The sequence below is a fragment of the Pelophylax lessonae genome, assembly GCF_965119305.1.
Source record: "Pelophylax lessonae genome assembly, chromosome: 4".
NCBI lineage: Eukaryota > Metazoa > Chordata > Amphibia > Anura > Ranidae > Pelophylax > Pelophylax lessonae.
In genome coordinates, this window is record NC_138771.1 from 524919712 (window position 1) to 524946229 (window position 26518).

Below are 26518 nucleotides of genomic sequence, written 5' to 3' on the forward strand. Positions count from 1 at the left end.
ATTAAATAGTGAGGCATGCAGAAGAAATCAATTATATCCTAGAAATCCATTTTTACCTTTTGGGTTCTATCAGACTATCTGAGAGAGTTAAGCAGCAGTATTAGGGTTTTCCTCTGAAGAGAGGTTATATCACCTGCTGCAAATGCCCTGAATATAGGTTTACAGCAAGTGGATTGAGGTTACAAACAGCAGAAGCGCTAAAATCACCAACAGGGAGAAGTCACCAGTGAGACCCCGTCAAAACTTATGAAAGCCTGCATGCCATAACCATTAAAATTATACACACGCTGGATGGAATGACCCTTCAAACTGAAGAAGCTTCCGCTTCATGGGCTCCAGCTGCCATGTTGTAAAGGCCCACATTGTGACTAGATCAGTCTGTAGATGTTGTAATGGACAGAGTAGATGTCAGTACAGAAAGAGCAGTGTGGCAGAGTTAGAGATGATACTTTTCCAACAAAGTACAGACCATTTGAAGACTCTGCTAATCCTATGATGGTGGCTGGTGACTTGAGTAAAAATTAGGAAACCTGGAGCTAAAGAAAAGGAATGCGAATTAAGGCCCCGATCACACTGTAAACACTGAAGGATCTTGAATGAAGACCAGCTAAGGCTTTGACTGTGACAATAAGATGACTCGTATCTGTGTCAGGAATTCTTCACCTTTCATTCTATGTACTAAACTTTCCTTAAAGCTTTTATTACCAATCAACTCCATTCTTAACAAAAACTTATCAAAAACACTCATGAAGTTATGAGGGTCAACAGAAATAATAATACATGGTGACCTTTTGAGTTCATTATTGAGCAGCAGATTGGCAAGGAAGGTAATTTTGTGAAGGGCTAGATGTTTAGGCTCCCTTCTTCTCCAAGAGAAGTTTGTGCAGCTCATCAGCATCTTCTGTGGTTTTCACTCTGATCAGCATGGTGGCAGGGACGGTGGGGTTCTTCTCATCGATGGGAGGGTTAGGAACACAAACAATCACCACATTGTTTTTTCCTGTTCTAGAGCATGGCATGGAAGGCTGCACCAAAATGTTCAGTAGGATGTGGCCTAGAGGAAACAAGAATAAATTTATGCATTCATATTATTCCCGACACTAGACCATGCTAGTAGTTTTTTTTTTTCACTGTGAAAGGGAAATAAAAAAAAAAAAAAAGTCAAAACTATCCCAGTTCACCTTTCGTTAACATGTTACATCCGTATTCAGTCCCCACAACCTTCTGATCTGACAGCTAGTGGGGATCTTTTGTAGTGTCTGTAGATCCATAGACAGCACAGCTCAGCCGCCAAGCAATGAGGTCATCCAGGGAAGCCCCAAACAGGCGATCCCCTTGAAAGGGGAGATCAGGCGAGGCCTTTTTAGAAGTTTTAGCCGCAGACCAGCATTTAAGCCAAAAGACACAACAGAGGACCACTGCCGAAACAGAGAGCCGAGCCACTAGGGGAGCTGGAGCTGCATTCAAAGAGGAATCACAGATAAACTGCAGCCCCTGGACCAGCTGATCTGCCAGCTCAGCAAAAGACAGGGGAGATCTGCCCCCCCCCCCCCCTCCAGGTCACGGCGTAATAGCTTAGCCACTGGGTCAGAGTTTGCAACACCAGGGTAATGGTGAATACCGGGCCAGTGTCGAACCAGCCAGAGAGTGTGCATAATACGGGCCACAGCCTCTGCCTTTCTGTCAACTGGATCCTTAACCACCTCCCTACCAGCCAATGTATATATACATCCTGCGTTTAAACCTAAATACCGGTGTTATGGCAGCAGATAGCTGCCATAACCCTGGTATTTTTTTAAACTGCAGGCGATCGGCTTTCCGATAAGGGTGGTCCCAGTGGCGGATTCGCCACGGGTTCACCCTGCCGGGATGGCGGAATAGGTGCCCCCTCCCGCCACGTCCCGGTCCTTTTTCCCGCTTACCGGACCCGCCAGCAGCGGGGAAAACGATCGGGTCCCGGATCCTCACAGACAGGATGTCGAGTGAGGGCAAGCTTGCCCTCACTCGACTATGGTCTTGGAGGACTGGAGCCAGTGCTGGGACAAGGTCATCCAGCGCCCAGGGCGAACGTGCAAAACTGCGCCCCCCCCCCCCCCCCCCCTGGGTTGTGCATGACCAATCATTTTACCCATGCTTAATAACCACACTTGATAATTACACCTATGTATAGAGTGCTAAGGTCAGGACTGGATAATTTACCCCTATGAGGCATTTCATATATGCATGAATACATACATACATACAAACACTCAATATATACATTAAACCACCAACTAATGTACCAGTCTAACCCAAATGTCTTCTCTGAATTTTTTTCATAATAAACGTTTAAATCCCAACTTCAGGAAAAAAACAAAAAATCAACCCTTACAATGGGGCCTGAAAAGTCCCAGTATATTCCTAAGACTAGCATGTAAAAAAAAAAAAAAAAAAATGTTTTGATATTCTCATTGTGTGTATGGGACTTTTTTATTCTAGGAGCAGAGGATTAGGGTAAAACCACTTAGTCCCAGTTCACACTGGTATGATGCGGGAAACCCTGCTATTCAGTGCCGGTTCCCGCATTGCACCAGAATCGCACAGTGGTTCACACTGAGATCTGCAAATCTCTGGGGGGTGTCAATGTAAAGGTAATGATGACACTTTCAGATTGGTTCGCAGATCGCAGTTCAAATTGTGAAATGGTGCAGGAATTGGATCCCATAGGTGTGAACACCCATGCAATCCGATTCCAGTGCGAACCAAAAAAAGGGCCCTGCTCCATTCTTGTGCAAATGGGATGCGATTTCAGCCAAAAAGTTTGTATGGCTGAAATCACATTGCACAGACATCGCATGTGATCTGCACCACAATGTGGTGCAAATCACATGCGATGTCTGCCATTGCAATAGTGTGATTCGGCACTTAAACTGGCACACATGCATAGGTTTTTTTTTTATTTTGGTATAGCCAGTGGGCTGAATTGAAAAAAAACACTTACAGATTCATCCATCCACACAAGAGGTGGATGAAGAAATCCCCTCCACGAGACGTATTCTGACGCTGGGGACTCTTCTCTGTCAGAATACACTGATCAGCATTGCAGCTGATTGGCTGCAAGCTGCTGATCGAACAAGGTTTTCCAGCAGGCTCCCATTCTACAGAAGCTCCCATTCTGACAGGCGGCCAACAGGCAAGGCCATACATAGATCAAAATTCAGCTGGTCCCTGCTGAACCGAACAAATTTTGTTTCATGTGTACCCAGCTTTACCTTACTCCTTGCTCCAGTAAGCTCTCTCCAGTGCTGTGACTGGTCCTCGGGAGCTCCTGGGTAAACTGTGACTGACTGGGTCACACTCCAGCCTCATCATACCATACAGGGTTAATGTTCCTGTATGGTATGTGATGAGACTTTGGGTGGTAGAGGAGAGCACTGTAGCTGGCTGGAGAAAGTATACATGAGGCGATATCCTCCAGCACTGCAAGGGTGGACTGTTTCACTTTGCTGGAGTTGGGCTGCAACACATCACTTGTTTATGGTCAATCTTTGAATAGGTTAGGAATATACTGGGACTTTTCAGGCTCTACATACTGTAGATGTATTCCACATACACACTATATCTTATTAAAAGGCAGGATTAATATATAGTGTGTATGTGTGGAATACATTTACAATATGTGGAGCCTGAAAAGTCCCAGTATATTCCTAACCTATTCAAAACATTTTACTTTCTCTTTAGCAAACCTGCACTGCAAGGGTCAGTACAGGTTTACAGCACAGCATTGCACAGTGTAAAACAGGACAGGACACATCGGGACTCACAGGAGGAGGAAATTCAGTCTGCTATCTGTCTCTTATCTTCAGCTTGAGGAGGAGAGGAGAGGAGAGCTCCGATGTCTGCTGGGCAGAAAGCAGTGATCGAGGCTGCAGTGTAGTGTGCTCTGCTTGCTCCGCCCACCTGTACAGGAGCTCTCACGGTCCCAATCCAACCAGCCAGCCTGTACGAAACCTGTGCCCAGGAGAGTGTTTCTCTCCTTTCCATCAAGGGGCGGGAAGCCTGCAGAAGGCATGGGCGCATTGTTGACTCTGATTTTGGACATGTTTTAGCAACACTGGAGCTTAGAATAAAGGTGATTCTTCAGTGTTTTGGCGCCCCCTCCCTCACTCCTCCCACACTCCGCCCAGGGCAGCCGCCCCTCCCGCCCACCCCTTGTACCGGCCCTGACTGGAGCTACGGCAAATGTCGTTGCCTAGCAACCGGCTTAAAACCAGCTTAAATGTGATACCATTCATGTCTGTTTATTCTCCATTGTCTTTATACCATCATATTGACCAATGTGTATATGCCTCGTGATTATTCTTCTTTGTATACCATTCTGGCAGCTCTGCACCTCCCTGTGTTTCCCACATCACTAATACAATTGGATTGCTGCGGCATTAGAGGACAGTATTTGGGTTGTCTATCCCATATTTTGTTTCCTTTGTCATTTTTTGCCAAAACATTCATACTAGCATTTGTTGGTACACTATTGCTTGAAAACACATCCCGCCCCTCTATTTTTGCATGCGACCCGGCACAGGCAAGACCGCTTCCTCAGGAAGCGTCACTCTGACGTGCTTAAGGTATTTTGTCCATCTGGGGCACTTGTAGCCCACATACCCACGCACGTCACTCCCCTCCCTGTCTTGTGTACAGGGGAGGGAAGCCTCCGTGCCGGTGGGAGGATGTGGGCTGGCCGCGGCTTCACGGCGGTCCCGCCCCCTTGCCTTGTGCGATGAGGACGGCGGCCCTGCCCCACATACGGAGAGGGAGGCGGCGTCGAGCCCCAACCTCCCAGGGAGCCCTATTAGGTTCAGGCTGCTTTGCATACAATACTCCCAGCCCCTCCTTACACTCATCAGCTGCGCTGCATTACCTCAATCTGACAAGCTATATTATAGCTTGCTACCTTCCTATTCATTCCATTTCTACCGTGTCTGCTGACACGGCGTTACTTGGACTTGGCTCCCTTGAATTTCTGCTCCACGCGGTAAGTAATATGCTGGTTTCAATTTCATTTATGTATCCTATTGCTGCATGCTGGCTTCTTTTTTCTCATCTTTTTCACTTCAAACTTGCTGATCATAGCATGATTAGCAAACAGCCTTGGTTACATTGTTCATTCCCTCACTCCAGCACTCCTCTTGTCTTGCTATTATGGTTAGTCATGCAATTTGTCTGACCATATACACATTGTATCGGAACTTCCCAATACGCCTGGCTCTAGGTGTTCTAACACACACATCTCTTAGATATGCACACCCCATCCCTCATTCACATCCAATCACTCCCCCACCCACCCCTTCATCATTTTTTGTTGGACTCCACCCATATCTGCATTTTGGAACACCATTATTTATACTTCTAGGAAATACGGTCGGTTGTCACCTCTATACCTGAACCCCCTCTTTTGGACTCCAGCCGTATGGAATTCTTTGTTGTGGACGGGATCCCAAAAAACCTTCAGCATCCTGAGGGCGACTATTTCTTTAGTCACAGGTCCTTTCTACCTAGCTGTGACCTACCCTTTACCTCTGCTATGCCAGGAACACATGAGAAGGTGCCGAGTCTGCCATTTTGGTTTTAATATGTGCAAGCAAAATCAGTCGCAGTTTGAGACTAAAGCAAGTATGTACCCACTTAGAATTGTGTTTCTTCCCCCTTTAAGTTATAAGATATACTGTAATGTCTCTAACATGTCTTTATGTTCTTATTCATAGAAATCTATGTGCAATATTCTAGTATACCCCTGAAGAAGCAGCGAATTGCTTCGAAACGCGTTGGGTATTTGACTGTATATTTGCACGTCTCTACTACTGCATTGTTCTGTAACCATCTGCTTGCCCATTTTGCTTGTATATGTATATGATTTTTTGCGGTTTTTAAAATCAATTGTCATTAATACAATTTTGCTACAATTCTTTTAAAATACTCTACATCTATACTTTTTTCTTACTATTTGAGTGCCGGTAAAGTCCCAACCCCTTAGGGGAACCCCTCCTTCCTCCTTGTTTTAGCAACCGGCTTAAAAGGTCTTTTTTTTCAATCTGTAAGTGTACTTGTGAGATCTGAGGACTTTTTGACCCCAGATCTCACAAAAAAAAGAGGTCCTGTCTTTCCTATTTCTATTACAAGGAATGTTTACATTCCTTGTAATAAAAAAAAAAAGGTATCATTTTTATTTTTTTTAAACGGTGTAAAAATAAATAAAAATGGTAAATAAAGCGCCCTGTCCCCGTTAGCTCGCGCGCAGAAGCGAACGCATACGGAAACCCCGCCCACATATGTAAACGGTGTTCAAACCACACATGTGAGGTATCGCCTCATATCGCAATAATTTGAGCCCTAGACCTCCTCTGTAACTCTAAGATGGCAACCTGTAGAAATTTTTAAAATGTCGCCTATGGGGATTTTTAAGTAAGAAAGTTTGTCGCCATTCCGTGAGCGTGCGCAATTTTGAAGCATGACATGTTGGGTATCTATTTACTCGGCGTAACATCTTTCACATTATGGAAAAAAAATTGGGCTAACTTAACTGGTTTCTTATTTTTTAATTCAAGAAAAGTGAATTTTTTTCCAAAAAAATTTGCGTTTGGAAGACCGCTGTGCAAATACGGTGTGATAAAAAATATTGCAATAATCTCCATTTTATTCTCAAGGGTCTCTGCTATAAAAAAAAACAAACATATGTTTGGGGGTCCTAAGTAGTTTTCTAGCAAAAACTGATTTTAGCTTGTAAACACCAAATGTCAAAAATAGGCCTAGTAGGCAAGTGGTTAAAGTCCAGGGACTGTTCAACTGGAATCATGGTTGCATTGTTCAATCTGGAAACCGAAGGGTAGAGCTGCACTATTCTGGATAAAAAGAGAATCACAATTTTTTTTTGCTTAGATCACGATTCTCTCACGTTTCAACAGCGTGACATCTTTTACATTGTAAAAAAAAAAAAAAAAAAAAATAATCATAAATACATGCATACAATTTGGGGGTTTCAAGTAATTTTCTAGCAAAAAATACAGATTTTTAACTTGTAAGCAAAAAGTGTCAGAAAAAGGCTTAGTCTTTAGGAGGAGGTTAAACTGCCCTCACATACAGACATAGGTTCATTCCTTTTGATCTAAAAGAAGGAAAAGATACATTGTAAAACATTGTGTTTATAGTGCTCTAGCAGCCAAAACAACCTTTTTTGACAGCTGTGAGTGAACAGAGAACTGCTCTGTAAGAATCGATCGAGGACATGCAATCTTAAGATCGAGAGGGGGGGGGGGGGGGGGGAGTGAATCGAGATAGCAAATAATTTTTAACGATTATTGGGGAGTTCCATTGGAGCGTCCACCATCAGTGGAACAGTCCACTTCTTAATAAAGAACCCCTCATAGGGCTAACGCCTACAAAATCACTTAGTGACCCCAAAGGGACGCTTTGGTCATCCCCACTCTTAGCGACAATTCTGTCAAAATAGGCCGAGAAAGGAAACCCCTCTGCCGCTCTAGATGGCTTGTGAGTGCGAAAGAACCTGCGCCTCCACCGCAGCTGCGTCTTCCATCTTTGCAGATGTGAAGGAATCATCTGTGGATTCCGGGCGTGTGGTTTCAGAACCAGCAGGGTGATCCATGTCTGTAGCAGCCGAATCAGATTCAGGATCTGATGAGACAGGGGAAAGGCGGGGGGTGCTTTTTGCTAGCCCTACGCTCGAAAGCCACCTCCACCCGTACATAAGGGACTCTCGGACCGCCGGTCCATGTATCGATGGATGATTGGGACCCGGAGAGCCCCGCAGTCTCAGAGGGGGGTGAGGTGGGGAGTTGTGCGCCAAAGACTCCATGAGTCACCAGGGGGAACCCAGAAAAGTGTAAAACACTGCAAAGGGACAAGCCCTACCGCGCTGGCAGCCCCCCTGGTCACCCGGCACAAAGCAACAAGAGATCCTTAGCAAAAAAAGGGAGAGAACCAGACTCGTCCCCCAGCAGAAACAGGCACCTGCAGCCACCAGGATAATCTGCACTCCACGTGCGGTGATCAGGAAGTGATTAAGATCCATGAGTAAGCAACCAGGGGATGAGGAGTGGCTCCCACCGGCGAAATCACCACCCACAGTGGCCATGACAGTGGATCCCTGCTATTTTCAATAACAAACCCTAGCAAAATGGCCAATGGACTACACAAACAGGGCTGCTGTGTATAGTAACACAGGCAACAGCAACATGGTGGCACCCTGAAGCTCCCAGGGAACCAGGAGTGATCCCCAGGCCTCAAGGACAGGCCCAGGCAGGAGGGGGGGGGGGGGGGGCGGCTTAGCAGGAGCCCCCACCAGGCACAAAAATTTGCCAGGACCAGAGATCCCAGCAAGGAACTGGGTCCTTATGCTAACTAGGCAGAAAAATAAATAAAAATGAGCACCTACTGCAGAGAGAGGGAGTATACTCCCTGGGACTGCCCAAAGGTGTAGCCAGATTATTTTTTTGCCTAGTGCCCTACTCCAGTAGGGGGCAGTATAACCCAATGGTTATGAAGATCAGAGATCAGGATCTGTGTCCGTCAATGAACGGAAAAACATTTTTTTTTACCTGAATGCATTAAAAAAAAAAAAAAAAAAACCCTTTAGAACCACTTTGTCTTGGTGATGCTCAGGATATCCCACTGTGACATGTAGCTGGAACAATCCTTGAAACAGCATCTTGGCTGACAAAAATGCATAAATGAAGCTTAAGTGGAAGTGCACGGTGTTCTATCAGAATAACGCTACCTATCAGATTCTGCAACTGGAAGGGACGTACGGACTAGAACTTACTGCGCATGCGTTCCAACATGGCCGCTATGCGTTCCAATCGGTTTCCTAATGTGAGAGAACACGAAGCAGCGGCGGACATCTTCTTACACCCATGCAAGTCTAGGGGGGGTGGGGTGGGGGGTTGTTTCGGGTCATCACAGGGACCCCCCGCACAGCCACTCATCGCAGGAACATTAAAAAAAAAAAAAAAGATTTCCGGGGGGGGATAGGGTGGCCAATACAGAGGAAGGGCACAAAAGGGTCGTGCTTTCACTCGCCAACCAGCCCCCGTCCAGTGGGGCTAAGTCACGGCCAACCTAGTGTGGAGCGAATAGTTGGGTCGCGCTCGCTGGGCAGACCGCAAGGATCTAGGATATCCAGTGCATCGCCCAGTCCAGCAGTTGATTGTAGTTCTCAATTGATTAGGCCTGCACCACCGTCTGCCTGATCCACTTGGAAACAGTCACAGCAGATACGGCCTGCACCTTGCGAGGTCATCTGTAAGAACAAAGAATCTTCTAAATCAGAATTCTTAAAAAAAAAAAAAAAACACAAACACCACCGGTTCAGTCACTGCCAGGTACACCCTTACCACATCTAAGGAATGTAAGGCAATTTCCTTAGGATGTTTCGGCTTAGGACTTAGGGACAGTAGCACAAGGTCTACATTCAAATGAAACCCCAGAGACAAACTTAGGAAGGAATGCCTGACAGGGTCGCAACAACACTTTGTCCCTACGATTCGCCAAGAAAGGTGACCGACAGGACAACTCAGCCAACTCCGACACGACGTGCGAAGTAATAGAGACTAAGAAAGCCGCCTTCTGAGACAGAGTGCTGAAAGGAATTTCAAATCTTTTCAAAAGGAGACTTTTGAAGCACTGACAGAACAAAATTAAGATCCCACGGAGGTACCAGGAATCGCACCAGAGGAGCCAGATGGTAAACTCCAAGCACAAAAGTGTGGAGGAAAGTCATAAATCAGGAGATGCTGTCTGCGGCGTAGGCCAGAGGATCCCGAGACCTTGACACAAACCTCTGCACCTTCCTGTTGAGACAGGAAGCCAGTATGTCCACATCAGGGGTCCCCCAGTCGACAGTTTATGAAATACCCCCGGGTGAAGAGACCATTCTCCTGGATCCAACGTCTGCTGGCTGAAAAAGTCCACTTGCTAATTTTCTACCCCTGGAATGTGCACAGCAGAGAGGGTTTGAACACATCCTTCCGACTACCTCAAGATGCCAGCCACCAGGGCACTTCTTGTGCCCCCTTGATTGACATATGCCACAGCATTGTCTGATTGTATCCATACAGGGCGTCCCTGTAGACAATCTGTCCATTGAGACAGTCTGATCACCCGAATCTCCAGGATGTTGATCGGCAACCTGGACTCCACCCAAGTCCAGACACCTTGGGTCGAACACATTCCCAAGTCACCTCCCCATCCGGACAGACTTGCATTTGTGGTGATTACAGTCCAATACAGGGGAAGAAAAGATTTTCCCCAGACGTAGAGCCAGGGAGCAGAGCCATCATAGGAGAGACTCCCTCGAACCCCCACTCAACATGATCAGATTGTCCAATGACAGCGTATCCTTGTTCCATTTGATCAGAATCTCCCTGTGTATGGGTCTGGGGTGGAACAGAGCAAATGGAACCGCCTCGATGGTGGAGACAATCAGCCCCAGCACTTGTATGCAAATCCTGAGTAATGATCGATTGTTGACAACAGGATCTGAACAGCATCCTGTAGCTTCAGAAGCTTTGTCTAAGGAAGAAACACCCAGGCTGATGCTGAATCCAGAGTCAGACCCAAGTAGTCCAGCTTTGTGGATGGAGACAGTGACAATTTCTGAAAATTCAGTGTCCACCCAAACTCCTGCAGGGTGTGCACTGTAACGTCCAATTCAACTTTTAGAGCCGAGGAAGACTGTGCAAGCAGAAGCAGATCATCCAGGTAACTTTGTACCGCAATCCTCTTCTGCTGTAACAAGGCCAACACTGGGGCCGAAACCTTTGTGAACACCCGAGGAGCTGAGGCGAGACCAAAGGGTAAAGCCACGAATTGAAAGTGTTTTCTTGCCCACAGCAAAACAAAGAAAATGCTGATGGCTGAGATATATTGGAATATGAATTTAGGTTTTGAGAGCGATAGAAGCCAGCAGATCGCCTTGATGAAGGCTACTAATGTGCAGACGGACTCCATCCAAAATTTCTGAACCCGCACAAAGTGGTTCAGAGCCTTGAGATTCAAGATTGGACGAACCTTGCCTAACTTCCTGGGAACTGTAAACAGAATAAAAACCTTGGAAACGTTCCACCTCTGGAACCAGCACAATAACTCCTTGTGCCAACAGGTCCTGTACTACTCTGTAGAGGCCCTGTAGCCGCTCTGGAAACAGGCGCAAGTTGGAGGATAAGGGCACCCCTTCAGGCCGAGGAAGGCTTGTCTGCAGACCCAGAAGTGCCGATTTGGACTTACATTCCAGAGTGTCTTGGGAGCCTCCCGCAAAGTTATGGGTGGATCTCGAACCCTTTTCCTGCGAACTAGATGGACGAAAGGGCCGCTTGTGAGATGAAAAGAAGGGACACCGCTTACGGCGAGGTTCCGTGCCCTTAGTAACCTGCGGAAGTAAAGTACTCTTACCTCCTGCTAGACCCTTACTGATCACTTTCATAGGAGGCACAAACGGTCACCTACAAAAGGAAGATCAGTCAGCACCTTTTTAGAAGCCTGGTCAGCCAACCAGTACTTAAACCAGATCATGCGGCAAAGGATCCCCCCCCCCCCGCAATTCCACAGGAAAGGAGGGGGGACACTACTCACCATGCCACTCATTAGGTGGGCACCACTCCCAGCAGTCCATTACACCATCTTGGAATGGGGTGCTGCGACTTTGGTCGTGACTGTTGTCGTGACCAGGGCTATGCGACATTGCGAGGTGGTTCACTCACTGGTCAGCCCTCGTCCCGTGGGGCTATGTCGTGGCCATCCTAGCACGGAGCTAATAGTTCGGTTGCACATGCAGGCCAGGCTGGGAAGACCGTAAAGATCTAGAATATCCAGTGCGTTGCCCAGTCCGGCTGTTCATCGTCGTCGTTCACACAGGAACAAAATGAATAAAAGTGAAAAAAATTCTATTTAAAAATAGGAAAAAATGCCAGGACCGCAGATCCCAGCAGAGAGCCAGGTCCTTACTCCTGACTAAGCAGGAAATAAAACTGGTGTACTATAGCAGGAAGTGATAGTATACCCTCTGGGACTACCCCTAGACAGCGAGAGCATAAGCCCAATGGTATGAAGAATTGAAGCCGTGTGTGTCAGTGAACGAAAGAGAAAATTAAAAAAAAAAAAAAAAAAAAAATAGAAAAGGAAAAAAAAATAATAAATAAAAACAAAACCAGGACCGCAGATCCCAGCAGGGAACCAGGTCCTTACTCCTGACTGGTCAGGAAAAAACTGAAGTCCTATAGCAGGAAGTGGGAAGTATACCCCATAGAACGGCCAAAGGGGTGTAGTCAAGTTTTGATCCGCCTAGTCCTACTCCTATGGAGAGCAGCATAACCCCAGAGTCAAAGAAGATATGGAGCTGTACCCACCTCAGAATCCTCCCTCCCACCCTAAAGACTGCTGGGATGTATGTATGGGGGGAACAAAACAAAGTAAAACAAGTAAATTTTATATACCTTCCTATCTATTTACAAATTCTAGCAGCATAAGGATTAAAAATAGTCAATGTTGAATGAGAGAATGAAGTTCCGCTTTAAGGTTACCCACCAAGATTTGTATCAGCACGAACCAGCAGCTGGGTTTTCTGATCGCCTACTGGTTTTAGGTGAAGTGTTCCAACACCTTTCTCTTTAAATTCATTGTCTTTCTTATAGAAGAGCTTGCACCTGGAAAAAAAAAAAAAAAAAAAAAAAAAGTTAAAACTTCTTGAAGACCTAGCCCTGTTACATCATAAAAGCAAAAAGGCCTATGTACAGTGAATTAAAGTACAATGCCACAATATACCAAGAAATAGCATTATCTGCTGATGGAGGCACTGCGGTACACATCGCCATGGATCAAAGAAGAAAAAAAAAAAAAAAGATATCAAGTGTAGCCTTCTTAATGTAGTTTTGCTTAAATCCCAACTCTGGTCAAAACATGACCCATCCCCCACCCAGCCTGCGTTTAATTTTTTTTAACCTTGTGAAGCAAGGTATACTCACATCTGCTATCTGGGTCCATTGCCGGATAGGAAGTGAAGTGTCCATGTCCAGCAAGTTGTGACGTGAACACCCGTGCAAGGACCCCACCACATGTATACAAAGGAGGCAATTAAGACAGAGGGGGCTGTAAGGGGAGGGGGTGGTGTTCTTGCTTTGCCTAGAGCTGGGATTTAAACAGCAATCTTACTGCTACTGCTCAAAGCCCATCAAGAGATAAAAAGAAATAATTTAGAACGACATTTCAGACCCCTCTAAAGATTCCATTTTCCATCAGCTATCAAGCCAATTATCTGGATTTTATTGTTTAGAGGGTCCCAGTAAAAATATGCAGGTTGAGCATTCTCAACCTTCCAGCTGCATACACAACTAGAGAGAGGGGAAGGGAATGACAATCACATTTTCAGAAGGGAAAGGCGCCATAGGTATTTCTTTTGTAACAGATTCAACTGTTCATGCAAAGTGCAAAATTGAACCTCCTTAAAAATCAACAAAAAAATACAAAAAAAAAAAAAAAAAAAAAAAAGGCTGTTCTCATTTTATGGCAGTAGGTGGAGCAATGTATATTTTTCCCCTTGAACCAACTGTACATCCGACGGATGGTTTAAAGCAAGAATACAGCCCAATATTATAAAGCCCATGATTCCAAACTGCATACACCAGTTTGGGCTGTTAGCCATCATCAGTGCAGTGCATGGGTACCATTGTGCCTGGAGTAAGGTTTTGAGAGCAACTACAAACCCCACCCCCCTGAACAACTATGCCACCAAAAATAGCAAAAAATTAATTGCAGAACCAGTGCAAAGTACAACTGAGCAGTCTTAAAACAGAAGGTATGTACTTGCTCAGTGGGTTGCTTTTTGGCCCTGATCACCATAACCTACATGTTAGCACTTTTAAACAATTGGGTGTGGGAAGCATTGCACATTACTGCCCTTTTGCAGAATCCTTGAAAGAAAAACCAAGTCATGCAATGGTAAGTCAACTCACTTCTTGGAATAAAAGGCATCATCTTCTTTGATTTCCTGTACAACTACCTTTGGTGGCTCTTCTGCCTCTTCCTCTCCACCACCTGTTATTAGAAAGTAAAAAAGTTTTGTATTCACATTGAGAAAAAAAAAAAACAAAAAAAAACACACACACACACCTCAGCTTTGCTACTAGTAGTTGGAATACAGTTTTGTAGTTCAATAAAAACTGAATTTTTGTAAAAATCTTACCGTAAAATTCCTTGTGAGTCGTGACAGTCGCAGCCCACTCATTCAGTCTTCACCAATGGGTATTGACCTCTTATCCATAGGAGCAAGCTAAGCATAAGACTTGACTTGTTAAAGACTTGTTATAAACAAAGTAATTTACATAGACACACCTATGGGGGCTGTCCCACTGGTCCAAAACCCCCCTGCTATCCGCAATCCCAACTCAGTTTGGTAGCAAGCAGTTAAAGTCCAAAGAACCTCAAATAGAGGGGCGGCGACTGTCAGAGGACTTAGAGAAAGGAATTTTAAAGGTAAGATTTTACAGGTAAGATTTTACAAAAATTCAGTTTTCCCTTACGTCCTCTGAATGAGTCGCCGCCCACTCATTGTCTTCACCAATGGGATGTCCCAAAGCAGTGTAGACATGAGGGGTGGGAAACGTAACCGTCACAAAGGCAATGCAGCACCCACGTCAGAGAAAGGAACCTTACGTGAACAGAAGGTATCCTCTGGGCAACAGAAAAGCTCAACTGGAGCAACAACCCAGGAAAGCAAATAAACAAGGGGGAAAAAACAACCCCAACAGCCTGGGACCTGCAAAACTAGGGCCCCTTAAGGCACTGCCGCACACAGAACTTTGCAGCCATAGGACTTCAAGTTTGTAGAACTTTGAAAAGGTGTGCACTGACGACCAAGTCGCAGCTTTGCACACCTGGGCCACCGAAGACTGATGCCGGAAGGCCCAGGACGCACTCACCGCTCTGGTAGAGTGCGCCTTGACAGGGAAGGGTGGTACCCTTCCCTTAATCGAATAGGCCTGTACAAACGTCTGTCTGATACATTTTAAAAAGGTCGCCACATTTTGAAATGGTCGCTGCAGACGCAGCCATACCCTTCCGAGGTCCCTCAGGAAGGACAAAAAGAGAATCCGACTTCCGAAAGGATTCAGTGGACGACAGATAAACCCTGATCGCCCTGACAACATCCAAGGAATGTAAGGCAAACTCCTTAGGATGCTTAGGATTCGCACAAAGCGAAGGCAAAACAATGTCTTCATTAAGGTGAAAATCAGAAACCACCTTTGGAAAGAAGGACTGGTTGGGTCACAAGACCACCTTATCCCCTTGAACCACCAGGTAAGGGGAGCGGCAAGACAAGGCCGCCAACTCCGACACTCTGCATGCAGAAGTGATCGCCACTAGAAAAGCAACCTTTTTTGACAGCAGAGGCAAGGCAATTTCCCTGATGTTTTCAAAGGGAGGACGTTGCAAAACGGACAGAACCAAGTTCAAGTCCCAAGGAGGTAGAGGCGCCCTCATAGGAGGGGCCAAGCGACGCACACCTTGAATAAAGGTGCGAATCAAAAAGAGTTAGACGCCAAGGGGCGCTGAAAAAGGACGGCCAGTGCAGACAGCTGGCCCAATCGTGGTCAACGCAAGGCGCTGATCCACACCAGTTTGTAGGAAGGCCAACACCCTCGCCACCGAGTAGGCATGAGGAGGGAAGCCTCTGGATTCACACCAGGCAAAATAGCCTTCCAAGTACAGGAATATATATATTACCGGACGAGGCTTTCCTAGCCATGAGCAAAGTAGGAATGACCTCAGATGAGAGACTCATGTCTCTCAGGACCTGGCTTTCAACAGCCATGCCATTAAAGCAGGATGGAAAAATCGGTCCCTGAGACAGAAGATCGTCTCGTAACGGTAGCCGCCATGGAGGCTCGACGGCCAGTTGAATGATGTCCGTGTACCAGGACCGGTGAGGCCAGTCCAGGGCCACCAGAATCACCAACTTCGGTTCCGAGACCAACCTGCGCAGGAACCTGGACAACAACTGAATCGGGGGAAAGGCATATATCAGACGATACCGGTGCCAAGGCACCACCAGCGCATACGAGGTGTCTGCCAAAGGATCGCGCATTCTTGCCACGCACCTTCCCACCTTGTTGTTTAGCCGGGACGCAAACAGATCCACATCCGGGGATCCCCATTTCGCACACAGCATCTGAAAACACCTCCGGGTGCAGGGACTATTCCCCCCTGGTCCAGGGTCTGGCGGCTCAGATAATCATTAGACAGGTTAATTTGGTTGGTAAGCAGACTGGCTAGCAGATTGAACTGGGAATTTTACCATGTGTGGAGCCCCTTCCATGTGTTCTTTGCTATAAAGGCCAGTAATAGGTGGGGGCAGTGGCCATTTTGTTTGTTGTTAATGTGTACTGGTGAGTGGACATACTGGATGCCTTTGCTGTAATACTATCAGCTGGGCTTCCATTATGCCCCCAATTACCTTTCAGAGGAGGGATGGGCCACCTCCAGGCTCACCTGCCCCATATCTATCCATTCGCTTCCACTGTGAAGGCTCTTATAAATTCATTAGAGTAGGACTGCAGGTAATACAGGGAGCCGTGGAGTGGCCCTGCAGCTTTCACATGCGTTTGCAAATGTGTGTTAACTAAACCCATGTTTTGACGCAAACTGTTAGACAGGTTAATTTGGTTGGTAAGCAGACTGGCTAGCAGATTGAACTGGGAATTTTACCTTGTTTGTTTCATGTGTGGAGCCCTTCCATGTGTTCTTTGCTATGAAGGCCAGTAATAGGTGGGGGCAGTGGCCATTTTGTTTGTGGCTCAGATAATCGGCCTGCCAGTCCTCCACACCCGGAATGTGAACTGCCGAAATCGCCGGGACACGAGTCTCGGCCCAAGACAGAATACTGGTCACTTCCTGGGCCACCCAGGCACTACTGGTGCCCCCTTGGTGATTGATGTAAGCCACCGCAGTGGCGTTGTCCGTCTGCACCCGTACAGGATGGCCCTGAAGACGATCCGACCAATGAAGCAGGCAGAGCATGACGCTCGCAATTACAAGATGTTGATCGGTAGGGAGGATTCCTCCACCGACCCAAGTGCCCTGGGCAGACAGGTTGCCCAGAACGCCACCCCAGCCCGACAGGCTGGCATCCGTGGTAATCACCGTCCACAGCAACGGCTGGAAGGATTTCCCCTCCGCTACGGCCAGGGACTGGAGCCACCACAGAAGATCCACTCTGGTTTGGCGACTCAGACACCCTCTGGTCCAAGGACCGGGGGAGCCTGTCCCAACTGGCCAGTATCTCCGCCTGGAGAGACCGCGTGTGAAACTCTGCAAACGGTATTGCCTCGAAGACCGACACCATCAATCCCAGGGACCGCATACAGGTCCTGAGTGACGAGGACTCGTTGTCCTGAGGGACCTCACCTCGCCCTGCAGGGTCCGGAGCTTGTCCTCCGGCAGAAACACCTTCGCTTGGGCGGAGTCCAGGACCATCCCCAAATACGGGAGACGAACCGAAGGAGACCGTCGACTTCTGAACGTTGATGGTCCTTCCAAACTCCTGGAGCGTCTGAACCGTAGTGGACAGATCGCGCAGCAGGCTCTGACAGGCACTTGATCTTAACAGGAGATCATCCAGATATCCCAAGACCGCAATGCCCTGTGCCCATAACAGGCACAGAACAGGAACCAGCACTTTGGTAAACACCCTTGGAGCCGAAGCGAGACCGAAAAGGTAACGCCACAAACTGATAGTGTTCCTCCGCGATAGCGAATCGGGGGTACCTCTGATGACCCTCGAATATGGGGGATGTGCAAATACGCATCCTTTAGGTCGATGAAAGGCAGGAAATCGCCCAGACTCAAGGAGGCCACCACCGAGCGGAGGGATTCCATGCGGAATTTTTAAACGCGCATGAAGCGGTTCAGAGATTCCAAGTCCAGAATCGGACGCACCTTGCCCTCCTTTCTGGGCACAGTGAACAGATTTGAATAAAATCCCCGAAATCTGTCCCGATGAGGCATCGGTACGACAACCCCCTGGGCGAGGAGATCCTGCACCGTCCGATGAAGATTGCGCAACCGATCTGGGTTCAAATGAAGAAGACTTGAGGGAAAAAAATCTGTCCGCCGCCCGCGAAAGGAATTCGATCTTGTAGCCCCCACCCCTGAAACGGGTGAGGGCGCCCCTTCAGGCAGTGGCAGACTGAGTCGCCGCACCAGCCTGGGCAGCCTTTGGCTTGCCCGCCCAGGGCTTCCTCTGGCCACCCTGGCCCTTGAAGGGTTTCCCATTGTCCTGCGCCTTGAAGGCACGAAAGGACCCCTGATTTGGTTTAAAGGAAGGGCCCTGCTTACCGCGGAAGAACTTACCCTTAGGATTCTGGGGCAACAGAGTACTCTTGCCCCCAGTGACACCTTTAACCAATTCATCCAGGGAATCCCCAAAAAGACGATTCCCCGCATAAGGGATGTCAGACACAGTCTTCCTGGAAGTCTGGTCAGCCGACCAGCTTTTTAACCAAATCAAGAGACTGTTAAGTACCGCAACCCCCGATAAGCGAGCCGCCAATGGGGCCTCATCCAAGGCCGCATCACACAAATACATGACCCCTTGGTAAATCTGGTCCACCATCTCCAAGGTAGTAGGAGGGGCAGAATCAGACACGAGGGTGCGTTTGAGCACCTTAGCCCAATCTGCCACAGCCTGAGCTGCCATGACGGAGGCGAAAATAGGTTTCAGCATGGAACCCGCCACCATATCGGAATGTTGGGCAAGGGATTCCAGCCTCCTATCCATAGGGTCCGGAACACTGGGGAATCCTCGGTGGGTACCAGAGTGTCCCTGTTCAACCTAGACCACTTTAGGAGCCACAGTCCAGAGCAAGTCCAGAGACACAAAAGGGTAACGGACTTGAAACCGTTTAGGCACCACTAAATTGCGCTTCAAATTTCGCCATTGTTCATTCAGCTTCGTGGATCGCCACCTTACGGGATCTGCGGGTACCAAAAGAGGATCGCTTGCCCGGAGGCTTGGGCTCACCCTCTAACTGTAGTGTATCCTTAATAGCAGTAATCAGCGCAGCCATAGCTGCGCGGTCTTCGGCCGCCCCGGGGGGGGGGGGGGGAATCATTCCCCTCCTCATCCTCCCCCTCAGACTGGGAAGAACGAGACCCCCTCAAGGGGCACACTGTCTACAGCAACCATATCAGAATCGGAATCAGAAGAAAGAGAAAGCCTAGGCCTCTTAGTATCCCATTCAGCCAGCAGAAGATCCACTTTGGACGCTAAAGTCGCAAGTGCAGCAGTGAGAGCAGGCAGCACAGAAGATACAGAGGAACCTGAATCATCCACTAAGGCTGGGGGAAATTTGCTGTCCTGGGACTCCATCAGGTAAAAAAAAAATTTTTTTTTCCCCCCAAGGTACTGGCCCTTTAAGCGCACAGCGATCCCACAGCAGTACACCGCTATGAAGGACTATGCAAGCAGACCCCGCAAGTAGGAATGAGCTGACAGCCAGAGATATTCCCAAAAAAAAATAAAAATTAAAAAAAAAAGCAAAGACAGACCCCACAAGTGTTACCACACGCCAGCCGATCTCCACTGCAGAGAAAGAGGAAGTGATGTCACTGCACGAGGCTGAACTAGGAAAAAACAGTCTAAGGAAAAATGATTGCCCATAGAAAGTAATGGGAGGCTCCGGTGTAACGTGAGAATTACCTACCCCTCGTCACTTCCGGACAGAAAGAGCTGAGCAGCGCAGCAGTGCGCATGCTCAGAGCCGCGGATACGTAATGGAAGAACAGAGGAGCTTACTAGTGCGCATGCGCACTATTATGAAACTATCACGGTGTACCGTGAGAAAAACCTACCGACGCGGCGCTTACATAAAACAGCTGTGCGGCAATAGGAATCATCTCCGCTCCTGTCCCGGTCACTTCCCTGCTGTCGGCAAGTAAATATAAAAGCGGCTTTCGGCTCCGTGATTTATCTTTTCATACAGCCGCTGCCGCTTTTATATTTACTATCCGAGATCAGGGAAGTGACCGGGACAGGAGCGGAGATGATTCGTATTGCAGCCCAGCTGTTTTAATGTACCCGCTGCATTACATACAGTGCCGAGTACCGGAAGGGACGAGGGGTAGGTTTTTCTCACGGGTAGGTAATTCTCACGGAACACCGGGAAAATGACCGCCGACCTGTGCACAGAAGAACACATTGCCACACACAAGATGGCGCCGTAAGGTGCCAAAACACACTACATTCATTGCCGCAGAAGCGCCCACAGTGAAGCCAGCAGCATGCCCACATCTAAAACGGCGGACCGGCGGTTTTTAAACCCGCAGCGGTTGCCACACGTCTGCACCTCCAGCCACATACACAATGTCACTCAGGAGAGGGACCCCCACAAAGCGATCCTGCTGCAATAGAGACCCGCAGGGACCGTAAGTAAGGGAGCCCCAGACACAGACATGAGGAGATACCACAGACCATCAGCCGCAAACAGAGGCCCCACACAGAACGTACTTACCGTCCCCGATGGCGTGGGTGCCTCCCATCGACGGGAAGCCTCCCACCTCAGGTGGTGGGGGTGCCGTCAGCCAAAAACACAGGACACTAGCAACCGTGGGTGAGACGTCCAAGCGAGGTGGCCACCTCGCAGGCTTTTCATCCCTGAGGCCAGGGCATACGCAAAGCCCGCTAACGCTCGATGGCGGGCTGGGAATCCATAAGGCTCTCTGTCCTGGAACACCAGTGCGACTCCCAGCTTCGCCATGCCGTCATCATCCGAAGAATTGACTAACTAAATGCTAAGAAATAAACAGCTAGTAGTGTAAGAACACACTTGAAAAAATGAAGTCAGAAAATAAAATCATAAAAACAGAAGAAAAGGCTGAGACTGTAGCCCCAGCACAGGAAGAGCCTATCTTACTCCTAACTAGGGAGAAGACAAACTGAGTTGGGATGGCTGATAGCAGGGGGGGTATTGGACCAGTGGGACAGTCCCCATAGGTGTGTCTATGTAAATTACTTTATTTTTAACAACTCTTATGCCTAGCTTGCTCCTATGGATAGGACAGCTTTTAAAAAGAACCGAGAAACAAACTGTCGCAAAATATTGGTCATTAGGAAACTTTTATTGCAGTTTCAGTATTCTATGAAGCCCCTAATTCTGTACTGGCTCTCTTCTGTATGGAGTGGAAAACCGCAAGTCTGTTACCCAGACACTCTGTTCAAGTTGACTGAATTGGTTACAAAACCTGTGAATGGTGTTTCTCTCATTTCTCCATTCCTAGTGACAGACAAGTGTTCAGCTGTGCAATGCCTGATGTAAAGCACACAACTGCTGTCAAACTCCCCATTATCACAGACTGCCCCACTCGGTACAACAGATTTGTTCACAATCTCATCTTTCAGGTGGTCTTCCCCCTCCTTGCACTCCCAGGTTGTCATATTAACCATCTTAAAAAGGAGAAATGTTGTTTGTCTTTTAAAAAGACCCCACCAGGGCATTTTTCCTTTGTTGGAAATGTAAAAAAAAAAAAAAAAAAAAAAAATCATGCAGCAGCCAGAGATATTGTTGATGAGATTTAGGGAGTTCAATTTTAACAAAAGGCTGTATTTTCTATGGAATAATTTAGCAGTACAGCACTCATGTGCTGCGTGGGCAGCCATTTTAACTATGGGCAGATGAAGCTAGCACCAATTTCTTCCGGGAAAATGGGGACTGCGACAGGATAATGCCGCCAATTCCGAGGTAATAGCCACCAAGAATGAATGTCACCTTCTGGGATAACAGACAAGTGATTCTCCAAAATATTCTCAAATGGAGGTTTCTGGAGAACCGAAAACACAATTTAAATCCCATGGCAGCAAAAGAGACTGTACAGGTGGAGCCACATGTTGAGCCCCCTGAATGAAGGTATGAACTAAAGAGTGTGTGGCTAGGGGGTCGCTGAAAGAAGATTACCAAGGCAGACACCTGGCCCTTGATGGTACTCAAGGCCAACTTTTGAAGGCCCCCTTGAAGAAAGGTTAAGATCCGAGCCACAGAAAAGGATCTAGGATGAGCGCCAATCGACTCACACTAAGAAATGTACGCTTTCCATGTATGATGGTATATCTTGCTGGAAGAGTACTTCATCTTCACCATAGTGGGAATCACTGAACAGACAAACTTCTATACCTCAGTACTGGAAGGGGTAATGGTGTTTTCATGCTGTATATTCTTCTCCATTTCTCATGTAGCTATCCTTGATTCATAGTCATAACATCTTGTTTGTTCAGATATGTCTGACTGCAGAAATAGTTTTATATGCTCGGGACATTTCCTGAAATAAACGAAAATGCTCTCACTACTTTTGTGTAGGTCGGTGTTCACGAATATTCATAGGGAGTCCATCTAGCCATCTGGTTCAAAGGTCCCTAACAGGCCTGGTGTCAGTGTGTGGGATGCAAGATCTAAGGTGAGTGAATTTTACCTTATTTTTGGTGCATTTTAACACCTTAGCTCTGATTACTTTTTTGCATTAAAAGAACCACGGGCCATAAAATTGTTTTAATGGGACAGATATAAAAGATCTGTTGATACAGATCCAGTTGCACTCTGCATACAAGTTTTGTAGGAGCTGCGTAAAAGTGGTGTTGGAACACAGCAGGTTTTGATAGATGGATGGCTCCCACTATGTGCACATAAGAGGAAGCTTCCAAGGAACTTCAGCGACCAGACGCACCAGAACAGCATACCAAGCCCGAAGAGGCCAGTCCTGAGCCACTAAGATGACCGGAATCTATTCTGCCTTGATCCTGCGTAGAAGTCTTGGCAGAAGCTTGAGAGTGAAGGCGTAAATCAGATGATACGGATCCCCCACGGGGCCACCAGCGCGTCTAATGTCCGCCAGAGGATCCCGAGACTGAGCCACAAACCCGTGAACCTTTGTTGAGCCAGGACGCCAACAGATCCACCTCGGGGATAACCCACCGGAGACACAACTGATGAAACACCTCCGCATGAAGGGACCACTACCCTTGGTACAACGCCTGCCGACTGAGGTAATGTGTAGGGCAGAGAGGGCTGCAGCGAGCCCTTCTGCCCACCTTAGAATGCCGGCTACCTCCATAGCTGCCAGGACACTTCTTGTGCCCCCCCCCCCCCCCCAGTGATTGACATGAGCCACGTCCGCAGCGTTGTCTGATTGAATGCGCACTGGACATCCCTGAAGACTATCTGTCCAATGGTCCAGGTACAGTCTCATTGCTCAGAGTTTCAAGACATTGATCAGTAGTCTGGACTTTTCCAGTGTCCACAGTCCCTGAGCAGAATTTTTGCTGAGGATGCCTCCCCAGCTGGACAGGCTGGTACCCGTGGTGACCACTGTCCAATACAAGGGGCGGAAGGATTTGTCCAGCCGAACTTACTAAGTTTGTAGTAAGTTACATAGTAAGTTACAATGTAAAAAAGATTTTACATAACTGTCATACGCCTACATCCAGAACAGAAAGTAGTGAGCCTGGATGATACCTAGAACTAAGATGGAACCATTCTTTAGCAGAAAAGCAGGAGTGGTGTACTATGATCTGAGAATAAATGCAGTGAAATGTTAAACATTGCATACTATGTATGCCACAACATGAATAAAAATATTTGATGATAGGTCTGCTTTAAAGTAAACCCAGAAAAAAAAAAAAATCATGACATGTTAAGACTGGAGTTGAGAAACAAGCTATATCATCCTCCTTACCAGACTCCTCACTCTTGGTGTTTGTCTCTGACTGGAAGGAAAAGGATGGAGTCCCCGTGCTGCTCTTACTTGTATCCTTACTTAAACTGGCAGCTCCTACTTTAAAAGAAAACGTAGCTGCTGACCCAGAGCCGAACGAACTGAAGTTTGCAGTGTCAGACGATTTTTGGCTGAAGGAAAAAAGGGAAGCCGATTCAGTTTTCGCCTCAGTTTTAGACTTTGCTGGCTGCTCTGACTTCCCTTTGCTGGTAAAAGAGAAGGTTGGCTTGGCCTCTGTATTTGAAAAAACCAGGGTGGGAATGGAGGGGGTGGATTTGGAAGTGCTATCGCTCTCAGATCCACTGTCTGTGCCGGCTCCGTGCTTCTGTTCAATACTAGCCAAATGTTTCTCATAGTCTCTAAAAATTGGGGTCAAATCACATAGAGGTGTGGCATTCACATGTTTCACTATCCAGTCCCGTACAGCGCAATTCAGGGACATTAACTGTTTGTTGTATTCACTGGAGCTGCCAGGCTTGCTTGGGGTAGGACTAGAGGTAGATGAAGACGTTTCTCCATTTGTTTTTGCGGTGGTTGAAGATACTTCTATAGTTGAGGACAAGGATGTTGGTGGGCCATTTGCAAAGAGAGACCCTGGGGAAAAAAAAAAAAAATACAAAAGACAAAAATGAATAATAGTTGAAAGCCATGTTCCAATTTGTACAACAGGTAAAAGCTTGCCCAAGAAAAAAAAAAAAAAAAAAATTGTATACCTGTCATAGGAGAACGACAAAGGCCAATATTGACCACCTACTGAACCACTGGTTCCAGTATTTCAAGTGAGAAAAAAAAGTCAGAAGTCTTAAGCTGCAAACTTGTTTCGTGTACTGATGCAAGTTCAGCATGACAATCAAGCAGCTAGCATTTTCAAGAAATCAGCAATGACAGCTTGTCTGTTGCAACATTGACCCCCACATGCACTGTACAAAACAGTACACCAATCTGAAAAGGCTTCATAATAAATGGTAGTGTGCAATGGTAGGGACTCCCCTTCCCATTCTGTACTGACTCAAACACTTAGTTTGCAGCAGCATGTCTCTGGAAGGATATTAATTCACTACCCTGTGAAAAGGCAGGAGGCATACAGGTACTGTACTGAGAAAGTAGTGTCAGTGGCAAATTTGTATACAGCACAAGAGATTAGTTTAAGGCTCCATTCACACCTGAGCGTATTGTTTTGAGGCAGCCATTGATAACCAACCAAAACGCTTGTAATCTGCCAAAAAAGAAGCTCATGTACTTTGAGCTTCAGGCGACAAAACATTCAGATGTTAACAGGGGCCATTAAAATTAAAGAGATTTTGCTTGTTGGGCGTTTTGAGACTACAGAGATGAGCATTTTACAAGCTGAAATATGCTCAGGTGTGAACAGAGCCTAACATAATTACCTTTAGATAAAAGCAAACTGTGCAGCTCTGACTAAAGTTGAATATTGCCCTTGCTATAGGTGTAAGCCATTTACATACCTCACGACGCTTGACTGGAGTACTCCCAGGATGTTGCTAGAGCGAGACCTAGTCATTACTGCTCACCTCCACCAGCACAGGAGTGAGCTCTTAAATGCTGAGCTCAGACATTGCATCAGGGGTGAGAAAGAGCACATGACAGGGTTTGAAACAGAAAGAGCTCACACCTGTGATAGCGGAGGTGAACAGTAACAAGTAGGCCTCACTTAGCAACACACTAGCAACGTCCTGGGAGTCTAGTCAGACCTCATGAGGCATGTTAATGGCTACACCTGTAGAAAGAACATTATTCATTTTTAGTCAAAGCTGGATGGTTTGTTTTTATCTACAAACACTCCTTACCCGCTTAGTCAGTTTTTTTTTTTGTAAAAGGTGAACTAACCCTTTAACATTCTTTAACAAAAGAACATACATTCCACATTGTTAATTTGCTAATTAAGGCTTCCAAAATTAGTGTGTGATGTAAAGTGCTTTCAGCATTGCTCTGGTGTCTTCTTGCCCGAGGCCACCATTTATCTACTTGTTCTCAACTATAGAAGTACCTTCCAATACCGCAAAAATGAATGGTGAAACTTCATCTACCTAGTCCTACCCCAAGCTCCCCCTCTCCTTAAAGCGGAGTTCCACCCTCAAAATTAGCTTTTCCCCGTCCGCTTGCTCTAAATTACCTGAAAAACAATTGGATAATTACATTTTTTTTTTTGATTCACTTGCCTTGTTTTTAAAGAAAATATACTTCCCTTCCTTACTGCCTCTGCAGCCCGCGCCGTCACTTCCTCCTTGCACTGATTCCTGGGAGATGAACGTCATCGATCCCAGGAGTCAATGCGTCTGCACCTGCCCTGCTCGCCACTTCCTGTCCATGCGCGTCATTCCCTGCACAGCTTCTGGGCATGCCCAGAAGCTGTGCAGGGATGACGCGCCTGCAACGGGAAGTGACGAGCAGGGCATTCTGGGACTCAGACGTCACCAAAGAGGACGCTCCGGCTTCAGCTGCCCACACCTGAGATGGCAGCGCTGGACAAGACATTTTCAAGGTAAGTATTTATTTTTACAGGTAAGTGAAACGGGACAGTTCAGAGGTCATCGTCGCTTAAATGCACTAGCCCTGACTGTCTCGGGGGTATTTTTATCTAAACATTTTTTTAGGGTGGAACTCCGCTTTAAGCTGGCCATACAAAGATCACAATTCAGCTAGCGTTTGGCCACTGTTGAAAGGAAGTTGGTCTACTGACTGACTTTTGTTCAACCTT

General features: G+C 47.0%; 1 protein-coding gene across 2 annotated transcripts in view; it reads right to left on the reverse strand.

The window, feature by feature from the left end:
- Positions 1-294: 294 nt before the first annotated feature.
- The window catches only part of NUP50 (nucleoporin 50), a 58517-nt gene continuing 32293 nt past the window's right edge, over positions 295-26518 (reverse strand). For both annotated transcript variants that reach the window (XM_082254892.1, XM_082254891.1), the window contains 4 exons: positions 23761-24393; positions 13995-14076; positions 12571-12689; positions 295-1054 (listed from right to left, as the gene is read on the reverse strand). In XM_082254892.1, coding sequence (XP_082111018.1) covers positions 852-1054; positions 12571-12689; positions 13995-14076; positions 23761-24393 — 1037 coding nt within the window. In that variant the 3' untranslated portion in view covers positions 295-851. The remainder of the gene's footprint in view (positions 1055-12570; positions 12690-13994; positions 14077-23760; positions 24394-26518) is intronic.